The sequence below is a fragment of the Boleophthalmus pectinirostris genome, unplaced genomic scaffold (genome assembly GCF_026225935.1).
Source record: "Boleophthalmus pectinirostris isolate CB_2022bp ecotype Guang Dong unplaced genomic scaffold, ASM2622593v1 HiC_scaffold_10, whole genome shotgun sequence".
In the NCBI taxonomy this organism is placed as follows: Eukaryota; Metazoa; Chordata; class Actinopteri; order Gobiiformes; family Gobiidae; genus Boleophthalmus; species Boleophthalmus pectinirostris.
The window spans coordinates 13,150,188-13,173,600 of NW_026570971.1; the positions used below are offsets into that span (position 1 = coordinate 13,150,188).

General features: G+C 39.2%; 2 protein-coding genes across 2 annotated transcripts in view; one reads left to right on the forward strand and one right to left on the reverse strand.

Annotated features, from left to right (window-relative positions):
- Nucleotides 1–7,667, forward strand: part of tmem63c (transmembrane protein 63C) — a 32,337-nt gene extending 24,670 nt beyond the window's left edge. Inside the window, exons 16-23 of the mRNA XM_055160835.1 lie at nucleotides 309–395; nucleotides 482–547; nucleotides 1,040–1,202; nucleotides 3,063–3,168; nucleotides 4,163–4,330; nucleotides 5,237–5,349; nucleotides 5,458–5,532; nucleotides 7,437–7,667. Coding sequence (XP_055016810.1) covers nucleotides 309–395; nucleotides 482–547; nucleotides 1,040–1,202; nucleotides 3,063–3,168; nucleotides 4,163–4,330; nucleotides 5,237–5,349; nucleotides 5,458–5,532; nucleotides 7,437–7,667 — 1,009 coding nt within the window. The remainder of the gene's footprint in view (nucleotides 1–308; nucleotides 396–481; nucleotides 548–1,039; nucleotides 1,203–3,062; nucleotides 3,169–4,162; nucleotides 4,331–5,236; nucleotides 5,350–5,457; nucleotides 5,533–7,436) is intronic.
- Nucleotides 7,668–18,292: 10,625 nt separating this feature from the next.
- On the reverse strand, nucleotides 18,293–19,316 carry ngb (neuroglobin). The gene is made up of 4 exons (XM_020919832.2): nucleotides 19,219–19,316; nucleotides 18,890–18,998; nucleotides 18,540–18,659; nucleotides 18,293–18,445 (listed from the first exon to the last, which is right to left on the reverse strand). Exons 1-4 carry the CDS (start codon nucleotides 19,314–19,316, stop codon nucleotides 18,293–18,295), a joined length of 480 nt encoding a protein of 159 aa, XP_020775491.1.
- Nucleotides 19,317–23,413: the final 4,097 nt, after the last annotated feature.

Below are 23,413 nucleotides of genomic sequence, written 5' to 3' on the forward strand. Positions count from 1 at the left end.
AAAACAATGAAACAAGCATAAAACTGTTTTTAATTCTACATTGTCTTTCTATACTACATTTTAAACATAACTTGGTGTAAAAGTATTCCTAGTATTTACTCCGATTGGACTATGTATCCAGAATATTTTACAAAATAGATTTTAATACAGGTATTCCGTATTCTGTAACAAAATACATTTTCAAAGTATTCTTCCCGTCACTGATTATATGCAAATCTTTTATATCCCTCATTCTTCATGTGGCAGATGATCTGAGATATTTCTCCACCTTTGACATTGCTTTATTCTGTCATTTCTTTGATGCACAGATCGGGAGAGAACCAGGTCACTATGCACAAGTGCTTCATGCTGCTGGTCTTTATGGTCATCATCCTGCCCTCACTCGGCCTGACCAGGTACTCAAATCAAACGCACCCTCTCCACCTTATCTCTGCAGGCGCTTCTCTCTGTAGCTCATCCTCTCATGTCATTCCCTCTGTAGTCTAGACGTGTTCTTCACGTGGGTCTTTGACAAGAACTTTTTGGATCAACGAGAAGTTAAATTTCAGTAAGAAACTTTACAGCAAAAATATTTAATTTTCCTTTTATATTACATTTTATATAATCCATGTTTAAAATGAAGATTGAGAGCAGGTTAGAATTCTGTTATACAAATTGTGGTTTCGCTGTTCTATTGTTGATTTGTTGATGAGGTTCATGGTTAATATGCAAGAAACAAAAACTGGCACAAAGATCAACGTCTCATCTGTCAACATAAAGAAATCAACTTGACTTTTTAAAACAATAGCTTCAGAAAGTGGTGCCATTATTCCAAGCCAAAGATGTAATTGTTGTCATCTGAAAAGACTTTAAGCCATAAGATTAATATGGCGAGTTTGTGAAACCAAACCCTGACAACATTTGTGGATCATAAGTTTGAATATTTCTTCTAAAAACGGTGAAATCTCCTATTGAGTTATACAAGCCCCTGCTCTCGATCTGAAATGATCATGTGCACAACCATTTGAAGAGTTACATAGATCCCCTCTCCTTTTTCCAGGTGTGTCTTTCTTCCTGACAATGGAGCTTTCTTTGTTAATTACGTCATCACTTCGAGTTTGATTGGAACTGCGATGGAGCTTCTGCGAATTCCGGCATTGACCGTGTACATGGTCCGACTCTGTTTTGCCAAGTCCCAGGCAGAACGCATCCATGTCAAAAGGGTTCGTTTTTTATTTATTTTATTTAGCTTATTAGTCATGCACAATATGTAACATGGAAGACATTCGAAGCAGTGTGCTCAAATGTCATATAGTCTTTCTTTCTATTATGAATTACTTAATGGTAGAAGTTGTAACCTACACTCCTACATACTTTGTGATTGGAGAATTAACTTGAGAACCAAAATTCACATTGTCAACACAAACGTCTTAAACATGACGTAAATGTATTGGTAATTATGAATAACTGGATTGGAGCACTCAGCAGTATCTGAATATATCTCTCATTAATAGGTGTGGGCAAAAATATTGAAATACCGATATATCGTATCGTTTAATGTGATGATACAGTATCAATATCGTGGGCTGCTGTATTGATATATCACCAAGAGTGCTTTTTGTTTTATTTACTAAATTAATTTGTTACAGCGCTACAGTTTTGTTGTTTGTTCAGAGGACGGAAACTTGTTTATGCGACACATTTGACATTTTCACTGTTTTGCTGAAAATGTTTGTTTCATATTCACTTTGCACAAGAAGTGGTTTAAGAAAGACTTTTAGTGTCACAGCCTTGATTTAGCTATTATTTTTTATTGAACCGATCAAATCAATTTGAAATATATTGTACTGAATTGTATCGAATCAAAGCTCACTCTATCCAGGTATGTATCGTATCGGCACCTTCTTCATGATACCGAGCCCTACTCATTAATGCTGTAAAAATCGTACATTCCTTTAAAGCTTACAAAGGTTAAACTAGTGAACCAAGATTAACGAGCATATGAAAGTTTAAAGAGCCCATGTTACACTATTTTCTGATATATGTTATAATGTTGTGTCCTCATCAAATACATACTTGGAGTTTCTTTCTTTCACACATGTTTAACACATAATTCCTGCATATTTAAAGTTCTTCTCTCGAACAGAAAACACTTTGTTCCACCCTGTGTAGAATCATTTGGATGATTTTAGCCCTGGAATTGCCCATTTCTACTGAACTAAAGGTTAAAGGTAGCTGTTAACTTGAAAACTACCGCTACAAGACATCACAAAGTGGAACAGAGCATGTTGAGCTTTGGATATGTAGACAGACTCATAATAAAGAGTTACTCAAACATGTGTGAAAAAAAAAGACAACCCAAGGTATGTTTTGAGGAGGTAACAACATTATAACATGACTTAAAGACAACAAGAGTCAGTTTTGTGTGATTTAGCACCTTTAACTATGAAGATATGTCAAGTTTATGTATGAAAACCTTAGCTGCATCGGGAAAGTAAAGTATATGACCCTCACAAGCAGAGTTGTAATAAGTTTGAATGAGTTTTGGAAAGAATGTCAAATGTCTGTCAAACTCATTTCCATCAAATCATTTGTTGACATGGCTGAATTAATAGCCAATCAGTGGAGGAAAGTTAGTTCAAAGTCTTTCCCAAGGTTGTTACACTATCCGTTTACCATTTTGTTCCTGCATATTTTGTCAGAATATGAACAAGAATACAAAATAGGAAAGATGGAATCACCAGTGTCAGAGTTTTGGTAATATACTGATTCAAAATTGTTTTTCACAGAGTAATGAGAGAGATTTGAGTGAGTATTAGATGAATAAATTCTGGACCTGTGATAAAGAGAAAGAGAGAAGGGTGGATTAGTGGTAAAATATGTGAACGTAAGAGGATTTAGAGTCTGAGGAGGCAGGTGGGTTTGCTGCTGCTGCTGTTCATTTATACAAGATTGAGATGTGGTTGGTTGAGAGGCAAATGGAGCAGGCCCTGATTGGTTGTGGCATGTAAATGTAAAAAGTTGCTATGTAGATGATAGTAGTTTTTTTTTTATTTATTGACTGTTCTTTAACCTGTTTCCAGAGCCAGGCCTATGAGTTCCAGTTTGGGCTGGAGTACGCCTGGACCATGTGTATCTTTGGCGTCACTATGACCTACAGCATCACGTGCCCGCTCATCACGCCCTTCGGTGAGTGCCCTACTCATCCCTGGTACAGTATGGGAGCCTGGTTAGGTGGTGGTGCAGTGCCAGTCCTGTGCAGACTGTGTGAATGTGCTGCTGCAGTCCTAGACACTCAGACACAGAGCTGAGAGCCAGACGCCCACTCTGCTCCTGTCTGTGCCCAGAGCCCAGCGCCCGCATGTTTACTTCTCATGCATAATACCTGCCTGCTGCCCACATTTGCTACTTTTGCCTGGGATTCAGTGCCTAATAACACGCTGTGTTTACAAATACAATATTATTTAACCATTTTAAATGGTACAATACAAATGAAGCCTGTTAGTCTAATACCTTTAATTATTCTGTTCATCCCATGTGACCAATCATTATTATGTAATTATACCTTGCACTGTTTTATAATCAATCAAGCTTTATTTCAACTCCAGTGGGTCTATATATAATATTCAATGTACTGTTGTTACTATCTACTGCATTTAAAAACAGATAGTAGATAGTAATAGTACATTAGTGATGTGTAAGACTAATTAGTGATTAGTAAGACTAATTACTAATTCAGTGTTTTTCTTGGCACTCAAAGTCAGTTTACAGTTCCATCATTTATTATGCATGGAACTGTAAACTGCATATTATGCATATTATATTATTTTTCATTATCTCTATAATAAACTGTAGCCACAGCTGCCATGGGACAGAAACACAGCTGCCAATCTGTGCCATCAGACCCTCCGAACACACACACAATATTCACACAAACACAAGGTGGGCAAAGTGTTGTGCCCAAATACACAATAAAAATTTGCATATGGGCATGGTCAACTTCTATGGGTTTTTGGATGAATGTTGTTACTACCACTACAAATGATGCATCTGTTTGGACTCACTATTTCACATTACAAAAACAGTTGAATTTGCTTTGTCTTATGTAAGAATAACCCATGTGCCTTTTCATTTTGTGATCTCTAAATGATAGAATACACTAACCTTTGTAATGTGTTTGCAGGTCTTCTCTATGTGATTCTCAAGCACATGGTGGATCGCTACAACATTTACTACGCATATGTCCCCACTAAACTCAGCCAGCGCATTCACAGGGCCGCCATCAACCAGGTCATCATGGCTCCCATCCTCTGCATCTTCTGGTTGCTCTTCTTCTCTGTTCTCAGACTAGGTAAGTTCATGTTCATGTGTTTGTATTTGGTCAGTGTTTAACTCATTACAGTCTACATGCATTATATTCAGTCTGATGCCCATAAAATAAAACATATTCAGTCTGTAGAACAATCAAATCAAACACTAAGTAAGTTATTGAGCAGGTGTAGGCAGAAGCTAAAGCTTATTGTGCCTACTGCCTACCCCTATCTCTACAGCACATACATCTACAAATTAATACAGCATTTTACAACATCATAGAAAAAAAATCAACAATTATTCTAATTATTTAAAAAAAATCTCTTTAATGTTATTATTCCTTCAAATATTTCTCCATTACTGTTCTCTTAAAAGTTATTTTGAATTGAAAAAGAGAAGTCTCTTGTTTTAGCTCATTCCACGTCACTACTGTAAGGTTCTATATGACACAAAATTGACTCCTGTGAGCTTTAAGGCATGTTATAATCATCAAAAACATACCTGGAGTTGTGTTTTGGCTCATTTACACATGTTTGAGTAATCCTTTATTATTAGTCTGTTTACATTTCCAATGATCAAAAATCCTCTGTTCCACATTGTGATGTCATGAAGCGGTAGTTTTCAAGTTAACAGCTCCTTACCTTACCTTTAGTTCAGAAGAAATTGGAAATTCCAGGGCTAAAATCATCCAGATGATTCAAGTGAAGGTGTATGGAGTTTAAAAACACAGTAGACCTGTACTACCACATGACATCACAAGGTGGTTTATGTTTGAGAGAAGAACTCAACCTAAATATGCAGGATTTGTGTGTTGAACATATGATTGAAACAAAACACAACTCCAGGTATGTTTTTGATAAGAAAATAGCGTGATACGGGCTCTTTAAGGTTTCTCCTCTAAATATTGTGTACGGATATTTTCATTATAACTTCTCTTCTGATCCAGGTCCAGTGCACCCCATCACCCTGTTCACCTTCGTGTCCCTGCTCTCCTGTATCGCTTTCTCCATCTTCCGCTTGTGCCTTAGGAAGCAGCCAGACAAGTCCAGCAGTTACCAGGTCAGCCCCTCTGCTCTGCGCCTGACTCTTGTGCTGAGTTTAGTGGACAGATATGGCAGCCTCACTGACCTGTGTAAATGCTTGTTCTTCCTGTGTCCTCTGTCCCAGATGTCCGACCAGCCTGCAGAGGGAGCATTCACCGATCCGGAGAGGAGCACCGTCACCACCACCACAGCCTCCAATGTACAGTAACATCCTCTTTCTTTATTGTCAGAGATGTAGTATTATATAAGACTGATTGATCTGGACTATTGTTGACATTGGGTAGTGCAGATGCAATTTCAGCTTCCACAGATGAATGTTGTCGTTGTGTCCTTGGGCAAGACACTTAACCCACCTCGCCCCTGGTGTCTGCGTACACTGGTGTTTGAATGTGTGAGTGGTTCCTTGATGTACAGCGCTTTGAGTGACTGAAAGGTGGAAAAATGCTAGTTAAAAATTCAAATGATCAATACTGATATAAAATAGGGATGTAACGATATCCAAATCTCACGATACGATATTTTCACGATATGCATCTGCCAGTACGATATTTATTGCGATATTTGTGGAGGCTAACAAAACTGTGAATATGTTGCTTACTTCTATAAAAAAACATTGGTACTGTTAAGAATGGTACTGTTGTAATATGAAAAATTAAGATTTAAAAGTGTTATTAATAGGGATGTAACAACAAGTCTCTTTGCTTAAATTAAGAGTTATGGTGCAGCAATAGCTAAAAAAGGGAACTACACAGACCATAATCCTTTGCTCCATTTCAGTGCAGACTATAAAAAGAAATGACAGTTCTAAGCACTTTGGTTCTTTGGATTAAGTCTTGTCAAAGCATTTTAAAAAAGAACGAGTAGCAAATTAACAGTTTTGTTAGTCTCCACAAAATATCACAATAAGTATTGTACCATGAGATATATATTGTAAAGAATTTGGATATTTTTACATCCCTAATTGTAAGCCTCCCCACCATGAGATTTCCCACGATATCACAATAAATATTGTACCGTGTGGTTCATACCACGATGATATCATATTGTGAAACTTGGATATCGTTACACCCCTAGTTATTAATGTTAAGTCTCCATTGACAACATCAAAGGATCATGGTCTGTGTAGTGCCCTCTTTTTTTTCTTTTTTTTTTTTTTAGCTATTGTTGTGCCATAACAATGGATTTAAGTAAAGAGACTTGTAATTCGATATATTGTGATGTCCTTGATATTATTGTGAGACTTTTGAGGATACGATATTACAATATTTCAGTTATTGTTACATCCCTAACATAAAATCTATCTAACATGTAGTTTATAATTTACTAAACAAACATTTTACGAACAATTTTATACTTGGCTATTTTGAGTTGAGTCAGATATATCAGCAAATATTTAATAATAATAATAATAATAATAATAATAATAATAATAATAATAATAATAATAATAATAATAATAATATTTTGTATAGTGCTTTTCAAGATACTCAAAGATGCCTTACATGAGGAGACAAACAAAGGCAAACAAGAGAAAAAGTTAATGGAAGTTTTTTTTCTAGCTAAGGCCCATTTAATATGGAATTTGTGGAAGCCATAACAATATAAATCAATATCTGAAATTTGATCATGCAAGTAAAGTTAGATTGGTGTAATCTGTGCTTCATATATTTACAGTTTGGAGTGAAACTGTTGGTGCGTTTAATGAATAAACCTTGTACTTATTTTTAGATTTTTCATAATGATTAGACACATGAGGTCCCAGATAAAGGGAACTTGATCACCTTTAATCTATTCATTGCATAACGCCGCAATAGATCCTGTTTTGAATGAAACTTTATCATCTACATGTATGCTTTTTACATAATATGTTTTCAATGACACAACATAAACTGCGTGTTGTTTTGCTTTTCTACTCAGATCTAGTTTTTCTTGTCAGTTTCAAAGATTTCCAGACAGCAGAGGAGATGGATGTGGCTTACACTGAATACGCAATTGAATAATCACGCAACCATCAATCAGAACGCACTGTACAGTGGACAATCAGAACACAGTGACAGATAGAACAAGATACAAATAAAAATCATCTCTTTCTCTTCCTCCCAGATGTTTGTCGCGTCCGTGTTGTTGGAGCCTGAGCTTGCCCTGACGCCCATGCCCTCCCCAGCCCACCACGGCTACGGGGCCATGTCCAGTGCCCAGAGCCCCAGCTGTGGGACCCTCCAGGACGAGGAGGGGGGGCACCGAGAGACCGAGCTCCAGGACTCCCCCTCTGACCCCCACCTCTCCAGCCCCCTCATGGACTGCCCCGTCAGCTACCAAGACCTGACACGCTAGCTCCTGTTAAACCTGGAAAAATTATGCTGCATTTTCATCACTGACTTAACCCTGTATAGCTGCGTGATACCCAAAAACGCCAATTGAAACTTGTACAATGGAAACATGCCCACTGGAACTTGTACAAATCTCTATACATGTTTCTGTGTATAGATCCTATCTGCCAAGTGAATCATAATTCTTCTTTTCATGCAACTTGTCGACTTGTGCACACAGCTTCCAAAGTTATTCTGAATTTCGTGTTCTTGAAAGAGGTATTGTTCTGTCCACGTAGGGAAAATTAAATGCATTTGACCCTATCCTATATTACACCAACACCAATTAGAATCAATGGGCGAGACCTTTATTATTCTGCTAACATTGTGGTTGAGCTGGAGTATTGAGCACGTGAGCCAGAGGTAACCCGCCATGCAAACCCAGCACCAGGCCAGGAATTGAACCCAAGACCTCCGTGAGTGGCTGGGCGAGGGGGCGGTGTGACCAGGCTCGCCCCAGCAGACTGCCCTCGTGGTCGTGGGGTGAGTGGCAGATCTGGACGGTGCCCGCAGAGTGGTTGGCGAGGGCACGCACTTGTGAAGCCATCTGCTGTGAGAGCGCAGCCAGAAGGGACACAGAGAAATGTGAGACACGGATATACAGACTTGGAAGTTGCTGCTGTAATTATCATTTCTTTAAGGTGTATATTTTTGCTACGATATTTTGGTGTTGTTGGTATTGTGTTTGGGGTCTAAGGGGGCCAGTGGAGATTGATTGAAAGCGTGGCAGTGCTGTCCCCATTTTCTATAGTTTAGTTATGACAGTTTAACGGTGTAAAATATAGTTTAAAAGGTTGTAAAAGCATAATTTTGAAGATAGGCCTGTTATGAAAAGGCTTGTCAAAGAGAATGTTCCAGCATAAATGGTCACATAAGTGGACTTGTTTACAGTATGGCTGCGTTCACTCATGTTTTAGTTTGGTACTAGTTTGGTGATGTAGACCTTCTTTGGTCCTCTTCAAGTCCTGGTGTAGTCATGTTTAGCTCCACGTTTAGTCTGGGTTGAGTCCCGGTTTAGTCGCGGTTTTTGATGTGTGTGGAAGTGTGAACGCAGCAACTAACACAATGATTTATGCTTTAATGTACTTAAAACATTATTACATGTGTACAGCTGTGGGTGGAGTATAAAAAAAATGTGTATGCAAGTAAGAGTACCATTACTTCAAAACAATATTACTCAAGTGTCATAAGTATTTGGGAAGAGTAACTGTAATAGTAAAATGTGATATATAATTTGGATGGGAACACATTCACTCATGCACAGTTTTTTTGAAGAATAGACCATGAATTTGAGAAAAACTAAATCATTAAGGAGTGCAGCTAGAATCACAAAACTGCAGTTACTGTTACACTAAATATATTCCTTCTTGAGTAATATATTTTATAATATAGGAGTTAAAGTATGTTGTCTGAAAACTACTGAGAAGTACAATTTTAGTGACTAATGATTCAAGTAAAAGTACTTGTAAATGTGAGTACTACCCACACCCTATAGAATGTGAAAACAGCCTATAGCGAAAGTGAATCGCCCCATTAAATCAATCTGAAATTAACACAATAACATTATTTAACTTGAAAACAACATGTATTGACTTTGTATATTTTTCTAACTAGCTAAATGAATGTAAACAGATTGTTCCCACGTCTCCTATTGTGCCTTGACTGAACCACTCCCTATGTGTGACAATCCGGCATGGAAACTACTGGACTAACATGGAAAACTGCTGCATGGCCTGAGCTCTGAAAAGCCTCCAAACACGCCTGGGAAACAGAGCAAAAAATGTTGGGAATGATGTATTTTCCGTGATTTTGGGTGACCTCCCTTTCTATTGTCCACTCAAAACAACAGTTCAGATTACAGAGTGTTCACACGGTGTCTTGGGGCCAGCCATAACTTTTATGACAGGTGAATATCTATGTTCAAACTGGTTGAAACCTGCTGTTTACTTCATTTTTTTGGACGATCTGACACAAAAAAAAAAAAATTATCTTAAAGGTGCATTGTGTAGCTTTTATTGGTGGAGAGTCTGTCAAATGCTTTTTTCCACAGAGATGTTATTGCTTTGTCTGGAATGTTTCACAGTATGGCATTAAACAGCAGGTGACTATCTATGTTCAAACCAGTTGAAACCTGCTGTTTACTTCATTTTTTTTTTTGTTTTTTTTGGACGATCTGACACAAAAACCAAAAATTATCTTAAAGGTGCATTGTGTAGCTTTTATTGGTGGAGAGTCTGTCAAATGCTTTTTTCCACAGAGATGTTATTGCTTTGTCTGGAATGTTTCACAGTAAGGCATTAAACCTTTCTATCTTCATGGACACCAAACCAGACCAAGTTACAGGTCAGATCTGTGGAGAAGCAACCCCGCACACGTCATAATAATGCCTGTTTTTCCAGGTATTTTTGAGCTATTAAGCCGCCTGTAATGGAATAAATGTAAAGTAGTGTTGTTTAATGTCACACTGTAGAACATTCCAGGTAGAACAATGACATGTTCATGGAGACAAGCAGGTGACAGATAGTCAGGCTGGCGCCACCTAGTGCCTCCACTCAGTTTCATTTCTCTCCAGCGACTAGGTCAGGAATCGGAATGCACAGTTTGCAAGAACCCCGGAAGTGCGAGTCTGGGCACCAGCCACTCAGTGAAGAGCCATGCATTCTGTGTTGGCAACGATTCCCGAGATCAAGGATTTAAAGCCGGAACAAAGAGAATGTTTGGTGAATTTTATCAAGGGGAAAGACATTATTGCCCTTCTTGCTACAGGATTTGGGAAAAGCTTACCGGGTAGTCCCGTCAGTGGCGAATTACATACCTTACGACCGAATAGCAGCGATTGGTTATAAAAAAGTATCTGCCCACTGTCGAGCGAACGAATTGTAGTGCTGCGAGGTCACATGGTTTGTACAAATTGAAATCGGCTGATGAATCAGGCTAGGTGACGGACCCCAAATGGAAAAAGTTACATTGTGCATCTTTAAGAATTTGAACTCATTAACACAAACATCCTGGTAAATTACTTTATTATTTCATGTACTCGTATACAACAACAAGGCCGCCCTGTACATGTGTTTTGTATCGCGGTTCTTGAGTATTTACAGAATATACAATTATGGCCGGGATGCACGTGATGTAATGACTCTTAACTGCTGTTTATGGCCAGGCTATTGTCCAGATCTGTGGATGATTGATGCGATTTTAATTTGAACATGGACTTGCTCATTGTTGGTAACGCGGCTTTCTATAACATTAGGTTCGATGTTGGTTTTACAAGCAATGCCAATCTTCCATGTAACTACAGAACATATTGTCTAAAAGGAGTTTATTATTGTCTAATTACAGCCTGGGAGTGGTATTCTAGTACTAGTGGCACGGTGTATGATTTCATAGAGAGAATTGTATTTGGAAATTCAAAATACAGCTTGTAAAACTTGTGCAAAATGGCCGTGCAGAATTCTCCGTCAAAACTATTAAATAAACATGAAAGTAAGTTTTAAAACATCTCCCATTTGAAGCTATATTTTCCGTACCATTAAAAGCGTTATGAAATACGAGTTATTATGATATTCTTAGCATAAGGATTGTTTTTTCATGCTTCATTACTTTTACTATGACCGCTCGCTGGCTGTACCCCATGTCTATGTTTGGGTGCACATTTCCAGACACGACTGGCCCTCTCTTATGGAATATGTGTATCATACTGAAAAGGACCGTGCTTTTATGTGTGTGGGTCGGAAGGGGACACACTGCACTAGACATTGATCTCTGTTGGGTTATATGGGCTTTCTTTGTACTCAAGTGAAGTGATGTGATCTGAAAATAAATTTGAGCTCACTTTTTCTGCTGTAATGTACTTTAATTGGACTTTGAGGAAGGCTACTTGTATTGCATTATACATTATTATATTACATGTATTTGTTTTAGGTCTTTGGGGATCACAATTTGATAATACAAATGGTTGAGGCGTGACTAAAAGTATATTGAATGGACAAATGTCAACTAGAAAAAGATTACATAATGCATTTATTCATTAAAGGGACAGTATCTATGGTCAAACATATTCAAATATAGCTTTTTACTGATAACAATAGTAATAATGACTTCTTAATTGCAAAAACATTGGACCACAGCTATGTTTTTTATGATGTAATTTGCAGTTTTGGTTCTCAAGACGAATCAGCATTGCCAGTTTCAATACTATAATCCAGTTGATTTAAACCAATAACAAATCTCTCTGATCTGAATCTAAACCACAGCACCTGCTGTCATTACTCTGCAGCTCAGCGAGAGAAGTCTGGAGGTTCTGTGCTTTTACATGAGACATGGCCTGTTCATGACCTGAGAAAAATGTTTATGTGTCTCTATATACAGGCGACCTTCAGTTGTGATTACAGTTTTAAAACTGTAAAAGCACAGACTATATACTGCTCCTATAATGTAGAATTTTCTCTCATATAAAAGGCAGTGGGATATAGCAGTATCCAGTTATTTTCAATCTTTTGTATTTAAAAAAAAAAAAAAAAAGATGAACATTTTTGACTCTCCTGTGATTTCCTCTATCCAAATATTCTTATGATGATTGGTGCTTGCAGCCTCTCTAGGAGCTTAACTCCTCAGATCTGAGCAGCCTGTGTCAAGTGCAATTAGCACCTGCCTGTATCCACAGAGTAACACCAGCGCAGCATTAGATAACACACACACAGTCTCCGCTAATGGGATGCACAGGCCGTGACAGCTGTGTGAGCCTTCTGACTACAAGACCGCAGGGAAGAAACAGCATAATTTTGTGACATATTGGGCCTTTTCTCAGCTCGGAATGACAAAAGAAGAGAGAGAAGTCCCCTGTCACTTGCCCTGTCACCCCTGGCAACCGCAGCGCTCCGGAGACGGAGGTGAATTCCACTGAGGATAATAGGGCTCGGAATAGACGACATCTCCTGCAGAGAGCGTGATGGTGCTCCCAGAGGGTTGGTTCTACCTGTAAGCACTGATCAAATACACTTTAAATTATTGCATAACACACAAGTTCTAACTGTATAAATCATAGTTGATACCATGCTGTATCTGGGTAAGTAAAATCATATTATATTGTGTCTGGGTTTAATAGAGTTCATCCTATCAGGAGCTATTACAATTTTCATGTCATAAGATGTATTATTATTATTATTAATAAGGGCTACACAGATATTAAAAGACAAAATAAAAGTATCATCTCCTAAATTAAAATATTACATAATATTAGGCCTATATCAGGGGGTGACCATGAGCTAATGGGTTAGGCATAGGTTCATTTCCCAGATGTTCGCATGTAGCTGAGAGACTTCCAAATCATAATGTGTGAACTATATACTAGGCCTATTACATATAATAATCACAGTCTCAAAAAAGCAGTATAATATTTTATTTATTTACATTAAACACAAAAATAAAATGTTTGTTTTTGTTTTTTTTTTTTTGTTTTTTTTTTTCAATTCATTTATTTATTTATTGATTGATTTATTCATTGTCACAATTTTAGTTATTTACCATTTTTATTGACATATCAGAAATCCCATTATAACCAATGCTTAAAATGCTTGAGTGTCTGTGTGCTGTTAGCTCCCTAAAGGTCTCTTATATAAATCTTTTCAGTTTTACAATGCTGTGTACAATGCATAAAGCCTCAGTATTTCATGGGTGGCAGGCACATTCCACATGAGAAAACACACAAACCTATAGTAAGAAGTGTCCTCAAATCGCACACATGTCCTTAATCGAACCAGAGAGACGGCGAGAGACAAAAACATACATCCCTCTGTTTGTGTATTCCTTAAAAGCTTAAACCTGTTCACCCTCATCCCATACGCAGTGTCACCACCTGCTCCCCTGTGAACATCAAACTAAACAAGTACAAGCTTTACGGAAACACACACATACTTACTAGTACATACATGCCACTCTGCACCATCGCTTACTGTTGCCATGACGACATCCGATACCCCCTTCATTCCCAAACACTTTGCAGACTAGCTAAAAATACTGTAATGTTGTCCTGTGGTACACTCCTCTTGAGACCCTGTGCACTCCAAGGTAAAAGCTAATGAGCAGGCCACAGGAGGCAGGCATTGTCGCTTGATTGAATTAGCTTGTTATTTATCTATAGGCCCATACTTATCAGCTGTATAAATGTATTAAGTGGTGTATGATGACCACCTATCTTTGTGTGGTGGAATAGAATGGAAATTTAAACATGTTTTAAGTGCTCCATCATCAGTTGCTTAATCATAGTTGTATTTCATTTGATCAGTGTATGTTTAAAGGGAGGGAGCTGAGCCAAAAGGCAAAGCTCTCTATTTATCGATCAGTCCACATTCCTAACCTCACCCATGGTCATGAACTTTGGGTAATGACTGAAAGGACAAGATCAAGGATACAAATGGGCGAAATGAGTTTCCTCTGCAGGGTGGCTGGGCGCTCCCTTAGAGTAAAGATGAGGAGCTCAGTCACACGGGAGGAGCTTGGAGTAGAGTCGCTGCTCCTCCACGTCAAGCCAGGAAGCCAGCTGAGGTGGCTCTGACATCTGTACCGGATGCCTCCTGGATGCCTCCCTGCAGAGGTGTTCTGGGCATGTCCCACCAGGAGGAGGCCCCAGGGAAAACCCAGGACACGCTGGAGGGACTATGTCTCTCAGCTGGCCTGGGAACACCTCAGGATCCCCCCCGGAGGAGTTGGAGGAAGTATGTGTGGAGAGGGAAGTCTGGGAGTCCCTGCTCAGACTGTTTCCCCCGCTACCCAGTCTCAGATAAAGCAGAAGAAAATGGACGGATGGATGTTTAATGGTTGCATATTACACGAAATTAACTCTTGCGAGCTTTATGTCATGTTAGAATGTTGTTACCTCCCCAAAAAACAGACCTGGAGTTGTGTTTTGTTTCATTCACACATGTCTGAGTAATCCTGCATTATTAGTCTGTCTACAGTCTTTCTACACATGCTCTGTAAGCGCTGAAATTATCCAAATGATTTCAGTGAAGCTGTATGGACTTTAAAAACAGAGACTGAGTGAGTTGTATATAGTGGTTTTATAACACATAACATGACCTCATTGAATAGCTCATCTAAAGGTTAGTGGTTCAAACCCTGCATTCTGCTGTTGTCTCCTTAGGCAAAACACTTAACCCACATTGCCAGAGTATGAATGGATGTGCAGCCACCACTTCCATCAGACTGCAACCTCAGGACACAGTGGCTACAGTAACTTACCATCACTCTCTGAGTCAGCGGGTAATGAATCAAAGAGTAGACTTTCTTGTATTACTCAAAATCAACTCTTGTGATCTTTTAGCCAGATTGGAATGTTGTTACCTCATCAAGAACATAACTTAACACATATTTGTCTTTTGTTTCATCTCCAAAGCTCAAAATGCTCTTTTGCACCTTGTGATGCCATGAAAAGGTATCTTAAAAGTTAACAGCTACCTTGAACCTTTTGTTCAGTAGAGATTGGCAATTCCAGAGCTGAAATTATCCAAATGATGATAGTGAAGGTGTATGGAGTTTAAAAACACAGTGGAGCACATGATATCACAAGGAGTGTTTTCTGTTTAAAAGAAGAACTCAAGTTAAATATGCAGGGTTTGTGTGTTAAACATGAGTGAATGAAGCAAAACACAACTCCAGGTTTTTGTTTTTTTTTATGAGAAAACAACATTTTATAGCTGAGACAGAAGAGATTTTATATTTTATTACTTATGTTTCTATTTTACTGTGACTAGTACAAATACATCTATATAATTATAACATTTTTACACCTGTTTCTTGCTATTTTTTTTGCTACTTATTTAGAATTTATGAAATATTATATATATTTTTTATCTTATAGTATGAAAGTGGTCTGTGCATGAGTGTTGGTGGTGATCGGAGGGGCCAACAGTTCAGATTAGTAGCCGCGCTTCCGTCAGTCTGCCCCCCAGGTCAGTTGTGGCTACAATAGTAGCTTACAGCCACCGGGTATGGAGTGAATGAATAATGGTCTGTAAAGCGTCTTTGTGACATATGTCTGTGAAAAGTGCTAATATAGTAATAGTGCTATATAAATAAAACTTACTTACTTATTATATATACTTCTTTTATTATAAAATATTGTGATGGGTGAGCTACTGTGTAGAAATAATTTCCCTTGTGGATCAATAAAGTTTGTCTAAGTCTGAGTCTATTATAACATCAGAAAATAGCATAATATAGGCCGTTTAACACTATCATATCAAACTGTGTGCTTGATTTGTGTGGGATGGCTCCATTGGCAGATCAGACATGAATAACTTTAACCATTTACAACTGATCTGTAAATAATGCGTTCTTGTCATCTCTCCCATTCCCAACATCTCATAAATTACACATGTTACCATGGCTGTGTCTAACTGTCTGACGTTATGCGACATGCATGGCAGCACATACGTAACCCCGTCTTGTTATCCTGATGGACTGGAGTGTAGATGACATTGTGCAGTTGCATGGGTAAGCGACGTGCCCTCCGTCTCCCTCCGTCTCTCTGTCCGGGGGCTGTTTGGGTGTTATGTAAGAGGCTGTCAGCAGTGAGGGCCTAATCAAGCATAGTGTCACTGATTTCTATGCACAACGCACTGCAAAAAACACACTGACCCTATTCACCGATACCACACAGAAGACTTTATTACCGCAACACAAACACAGCAATGGTTATCAAGTCCAATGGCAAACAGTGCATCCCATGTGTGCGTTCATGACTTTTTTGGTTGTAGGATTGTAACTAGTCATCACGGTTGGTTGTAGTAGCTAGCAGCCAATAATAATGAGGTAGACAGAGACACAGCCAAAATGTAGAGATGTCAAAGTACACAGTAGGTAGCATGCTTACAGTTTGAAATGCTAATAAATATATATATATAATAAAAAAAAAAAAAAGATTGGGGTTAACTGGGAGCAAACGCACAAAGGTCCTGCATAGGATAAGAAAATATTCACTGCAAACTGTATCACATTATGATAACTACACACTAACTAACCTCAGCAAATTCTTAATGTACAAATAGTTTATTAAGAAGGATTTACACTTAGAAACTACTTAATTAATACTGTAACTCCATTTGAATTAAGTCTTTCTTCATGCTTTATTAAGGCTAATTAAAGTGTGGTTATTTTAATGTGTTACTTATAAATATATGCCACCTACACACATGTAAGACAATAAAATCTTTAGCACTGGCTCTCACTATCAAAAGTGTACTTCAGAGACAGTGCATTTGACATAGTAATCTGTTTACTCAAAATATTACAGTTACTCATAAGGTTTATACTTTATAGTGTGTAGTGTGCTATACATTAAATTTGTCCAAAAGTAAATGCTCTTAACTACGCATAAATATAAGATATAAAAATAATTGTTTACATGTAAACTCATCCTAAAGCAATGGTAACCACATATCAGCAGCTTGGATTAACAGTGGATATTATGAAATACTTGGCACACTGTTGCTAAGTTACTTGGCATTATGACCATACATGTAAATAACAGCCAAGGATGTTCCATACAGTGCTATAGAGTAGGTATATAGGACACGTATACAGACAGCAGACATTATGAGTTATTGTATATGATATTTTCACATTACATAAATATCCTCTGTCTTTAAGTCTGTTTTCACACACTCTTGGTCACACCGCACCTCTGGAGCTGAGGTAAAGTTATCTGCAGTCACAATACTTTCAATAGGTGGACACGGGCTACACTAAAAACATAAAACAAAAGTAACCTGATCCTTCTAGAAGACAAAAAATCCCCCCCAAATCCTTCCCCTATAAACTCCAGGGTCACATAACAGTCTGAGCTGAGTAACAGTCCACTAGAGCCTATTGGGACAAGAAGCTCACACAAGGAGCACATTGCACACCAGTCAGTAAGGTGCACTTAAGCCTTAACAGTCATGATTCACTTTAGAAAGCTATCAAAAATAACAGTTCTATTCACTTATTGTTATAGTAGATCTGTGCTTGTAATCATTAGGTCAGTAGTTATGAAAATGTTGTGCTGCCTGATAAGTGACATTGCTTTATCAGTTGTCTCATGTTAGTATGACTGTGTTCCAGTTGATAGACAGCTGCCAGTCCTGGCCACAGTAGTCATCACAGTTCCAGTTGTGTATGATGCCTAAATATAATATCAAGTGATTTACACATTTGTAACTTTAAGATACAACACGAGACCACAACAGTCACTGATCAGTACAGAAGAGAATTTAAGCCACTATATACAAAGTGGATTGGCAACTAGGTCCTGGATGTTTTCATCCATGGGACTTTGTCCAGACCATTAAGACCCAAAGTGGGCTGGCATAGGTCCTTACAGCTGTACAGCATCATTGCCTGGTAGCTAACATCCACAACAACTAAAATAAACTAGGTTTCGGTCAATCCAATTGTCATGTTTAACCACATCATACATTTGCTATGCTACGCTACCCCGCTCACTGAGCAAATGCACAGCAGCCAAAGCCACAGTGTTGCAAGTTACACAACCTTCTTCCATGGCAACCATGTCGAGTGATTTGGCAGCATCTGTTGCAGCGCTGGGCTTCAGTCGGCCTTGTCCTCTCCATTCTTGGCCCATCCTCGGCTCATGGCCGCCACCACGATGCTGTACATGTTGAGCCAGGCTTGTTGCAGAGGGGCAGTGTAGGCCTGACCCAAACTGCACTGTAGCATGTAGAGAAGGGCCTCCCCCACCACCTGCAGCCCACACCAAACACAGCACACACATCAGATACATCACACACATGTACACAGGCAGGGCACACATGTGTCAGAAGGGTTTGAAACCTACAGCAAAGGACTGTGTGTGCACTCCCACAGCCTGGTGCTTCCTCCCCAGGTTCAGCAGGAAGTCCTCCAACGAGGGCAGATCGTCAAGGTTACTGACAGCAGCATCAATGACCAGCATCACCTACAAAGGACACAGGGAGAGGTTATAGGATGCTCATATGTACGCTAGAATAAACTGAAATAGCCCAAGAGATAGAAGGACCCAACACCCTGAGACATGAACTCTCAAGACACTGTGGTAGTGTTGGCCATTCCAGTCTAGTGCTTGTGGTGTAGTGAGTATTATACTTCTGATGACTTAAGGCAAGATTAGAAGGACTGTGGGGCTGGCACAAATGCAAAGGAGCTCACCTTAGTCACATGCTCCACAAACTCCGGGCTGGACAGGCAGTCCTGACTAGAGCTACACTTTGTCCTGTGGTAGAAGAGAGAGAGCAGCTCGGGGTCCAGCTCAAACAGTCTGCAAAGAGACAGAGCATCAGGATGCGTGGCTACTCCAAAAATAGCAACATTATCTAATAATCTATGTAAATAATTCCCCATAGAAAAGTGAGTTATTCTTGTTTGTCGTCAAGCAACAGGTTAGGACTTCTATCTTTGCAAGTTTGTACAGAGGGATGAAGCTGTTCTAAGCCATAAGAGTAATTATTTTATAAATCCATATATGTGCTGACCATTACCTGGAGAACATGATAACACCGTGGGGCACTTTGTTCTTGCCCAGACTCTCCCAGCTTCCTCGGATCAGCTCCTTGTCCTTCTCTGACAGCAGGTCCATCCTGTTGTTGGCTACAAGTGTCAAACTGTTCTTCAGATACACACCAGCCCTCTGCTGCAAAACAAGGCTGAGTTTGACCCAGTGCACCATAAAGACAAACATAGGGACCACACACCTGCAGGAGCGTGCACCCCCCACATCACACACATTACACACACATCACAAACACATCAGAGACACATCACATACACATCACACACACATCACAGACACAGGGGAGACACAGCAGAGACACATCACAGACAGCTGCACATTATTCTAACAGCGGGGGTGGACAGACATGCTCTTACCTCGCAGTGGTCAGTCGTCCCTGTGTGTCCCTCTGGTGTAGCAGGCTCTGGGATGTTGTTGTGATGTGTTGATGTGTGTGTGTAGCTGTAGCCTTGCCTGACACTGTGTTGCGCTCTCTTCCCCCAGCCCACGTTGCAGTCAGGGAGACAAGTTCTGCCACGCTCTTATCTGTCACACTGGCTCCTATCTCTCCCCCCTCCTTGATCTGCTCGCTCTCCAGCACCAGGGATATTAGGCAAGCCACTGAAGGAGAAAACAGGGATGGGATGTCTCTCCTCTCTCCTCCAGCTCCCCCTGCAGGTGAACCCGGAGACACATGCACGAGCACTGACACTTAGGTAATTTTGGTAATTTGTGGTGCAGACTGAAAAAAGCAGGAAAGCATAACAAACTCTTTCTATACATTATAATTGTCTGTGTCTGATGGAGATGAAGACCCATTTCGGAGCCTGGATCTGCTATTTTGGGATGTTTCTACAGCTGCCAACATGCGCTACCCACATATCAACAGAATTAAATGTGTGGGGATTTTAATACTGTATAGTGGCTAAAATAATAAGAGACCTCAAAGCGCCACCTGGGCCAAATTATATTCTTTATCCGCCACTCCTCAAACAAGCATCATCACAGCGTTTGGGAGCAGAGAGCAGAGCCTTTCATTAATCTAAATGAGATGAGCTACTTTTCACAGCCTCTACTTTTGAAGGCGCTTGTGTGCATGCCACTCAGTGAATATTGGGGGTAGGACCTAACAAAGTGGAGAACAGTTTTTTTTTTGTTGGTTTTTTTTTTTGCTGCTGGTTTTCACAGGGGAGTCAGAGGTGTGCGTGTGTGTGATGTTGTCTTAAGGGACATAATGGATGAAGGACGGGGTGAGGGGGGTATGTGGTTTCCAAGACGACGCGTGAAGTTGCTGAGGCCTTGTCATGTAAAGCTTGAGATAGGGACATACGTCTGCTAGAGCTATGGTAGAATTATTGACTACTACATTTGATTCAAAATGCTCATAGATTTTGTGTGAGATTAAATAACATTACAGTTTTTGTCTTTTTCCAAATCCAAATAATGTCTTAATTACACACAAGCATAATAAGAATGTATTTAAAACCAGCAACAGCCAATCTGAATTGAAAGTGGAACAATGTAACTTTCCTAGTAGAGGATCTGTCACTGGCTAATCTCTATGGAAATGTTATTGTTTCATCTGGAACGTTCCCCAGTATGGCATTAAATATACCTAGCTTGCATTCATTCAATTGAGTGTTTTTATTGCTGAAGAATATCTTGAAAATTATGCAGTCTTACTTTACGTGGGGTTGCTTCTTTAGACCTGACTTGTAACTTGGCCTTGTGGTTGTCTCTATGGTGATGATAGATAAGTTTAATGCTATACTGAGGAACATTCCAGACAAGCAATATCTCTGTGGAGGCAAGAAGGTTACACTCTACCAAAAAGTTGCTGCTTTAATGACCCCTACTAATAAATATGAAACTCAAGTCAATCACTTTATTTCATAAAATCAGAAAATTTCAGAAAATTAGGAAAGTTTTAATCAGGTGTTTTGTAATTACAAATTTTGTTTGATTTATTAGTTTATTTAGATTTAAATGAAACATTGACATCCAAAACCATTATGAAATCCCTCTGCCATTACATCAGTTTGCATATTTGACACAGTGGCCTACTTAGATCTCCTAATGTGCACCGGTCTCCATGGAGGTCCTTTGATGGTGATTATACCTATTTAGGCATGGCCATGTGGTTTGTCAAAACTCATGTCTAGGATTCCTGGTAGCGCTCTCTCTAAGAAGCAGTTTACAGAAAGGCCAGTGCACTTTTTGATGTGGGTCTATGGGCTTTGAAAATGCCGCTGCTCTGCGCTTTGTGAGGCTTATGAACAGTTGGGCCTGTTTTTTTAGCTGCTACTGTGGCCAAAGAAATAACTGGGAATGCTGGGATAGAGTCTCTGCCTCAAGACTTGTTTCAGGCTGCAAGTGTCCTTATGGGACCCATTAAATGTATATTTACCCTTTTTACCTAAAGTCACCCCTTATAGTACAAGTGCATATGTGAGTGAGGCAACAGTTCATTTTGTGTCACCACGGTGGTGGATGTTTTTCAACATGGACCAGCTGAAGGACAAATGAATGCAGCAGGTGCTTCACTTTTATATGTCAGAGTTTATTCAAGTATGTTCCATGTTACATTATTTATATCCCTGAGTTAAAGATGCACAAGGAAACTTTTTGGTGGTGGTCATCTGCCAACTGCTTGTTCCCATAGAGATGTTATTGTTTTGTCAAGAATGTTCCACTGTATGGCATTCATTTTGTTTATCTCCATGAAGACAATGAAAGGACATGTGACAATGACCAGGTCGGGTTACAAGTCAGACCTGTAGAGAGGTGATCCCGGTTTACTGCCAGACCGTGAAACACTCCAAGCGAAACAGTAATAAGTAGAGCCAAGCAGGTGTCTGACCCCAACTGAAAAGTTACATAATGCACCTTTAAAAAAAAAAGTACAGTGCAACACATAATGGAAAACAGACTAAAGCATTGTTTCCCAAAGACTGGGCCGCGACCCCCATGTGGTCCGCAAAAGATTTCTTTTTGGGTCACCTTGTTATGATCTGTGTGTAGATCTGCAATATACAGTTCTGCCTATACACCTGACATGCGTGTTGTGCTCCCCTCTTGCACAGCGGACTAGAACGCACTACAAAAATGCACTTCAAAAATTCTTCTTTCTTTCTTCTTCTTTTTGTAATTATTTTATTGACTATTTTGCTCCAATATTGCTGGTTCAGTTGAATTTTGACAAGAAAAAGAAATGGGCTACATTTAATGTCCAAATAGGTGACTTATGGATCCTTTTATTGCTGCTTCAATTACTGTTTTTCATAGTTTAAAACTTGAGTAATACTAATTGTTTAGAGAGACACGATCACTTAGTCAACAATAAAATATCCTCATTATTGCTCAGTAATGGTCAAATCCACCTTTATTTTGTGATTTACAAATAATGTCTATTGACTTGGACTCACAAAGGTTTGTGACTTTTAAAATGTGGGTCCCCAGAAAAAAAAAAAAGGGAAACACTGGACTAAAATGTATGTATTTTCAGGTATGGACAATAATCAACAAACAATCAGTTAGATTTACTTCACAATACTGTTATTGCTTTATCTTACAGTACTTTAGTAGTCTTACTTGACTAAAGGTTTTTGTGGATATATACTTTTTTTTGTTACTAAACTGTGTATATAATGTTTGAAAATTTTTTTTGGCAAATTTCTGGTAAAAAAAACCAAACAAAAACAAAAGAAAATCTAGAGTGTGCTGCCTTCAGTGCAATTTCCAGTAGTAGGTGACATCACATATGACTACCCTGATTACAGACTGGTGTTTCTGATTACAAACACCTGGCTTCAGGGGCGGAGGTTGAAATTTGGATACCTGTTTGACCAATCACATGACTCCCTACACCTCCAGACCTCGCCCCTCCACCTTTGCCACTCTCTTCTTTAGTCCTCCAGGTACTGTCCAGTTTAGCAGCTCTATTCTAAATGTGACTATGGGCGAAGTTTAGTTCCACTTTAATATTATTTTAAAGCAACCACTACTTACTATTGCAATTTCACTAGTATGGTTTTGGTTACTCTGCCTGGTTTGAACTTTCACCTTTTTACACTAACACATCTAGAAAAATCCCAGTCCCATTGTGGATCATGACAGGAGCTTTTCTGAGGTCCCCGTTGTTTTCTGGCCACTAAAAACCCTCCGTGCCGTCTGACCTGTTTTGA

Coding starts and splice junctions, on each gene's coding strand:
- ngb (XM_020919832.2), bottom strand. CDS start 19,316: ATGGACCTGCTGTCAGAGAAGGACAAGGAGCTGATCCGAGGAAGCTGG. Junction 18,660..18,889: donor TTGTGGAGCATGTGACTAAG/GTGAGCTCCTTT, acceptor TGTCCTTTGTAG/GTGATGCTGGTCATTGATGC. Junction 18,446..18,539: donor TGCACACACAGTCCTTTGCT/GTAGGTTTCAAA, acceptor TGTGGGCTGCAG/GTGGTGGGGGAGGCCCTTCT.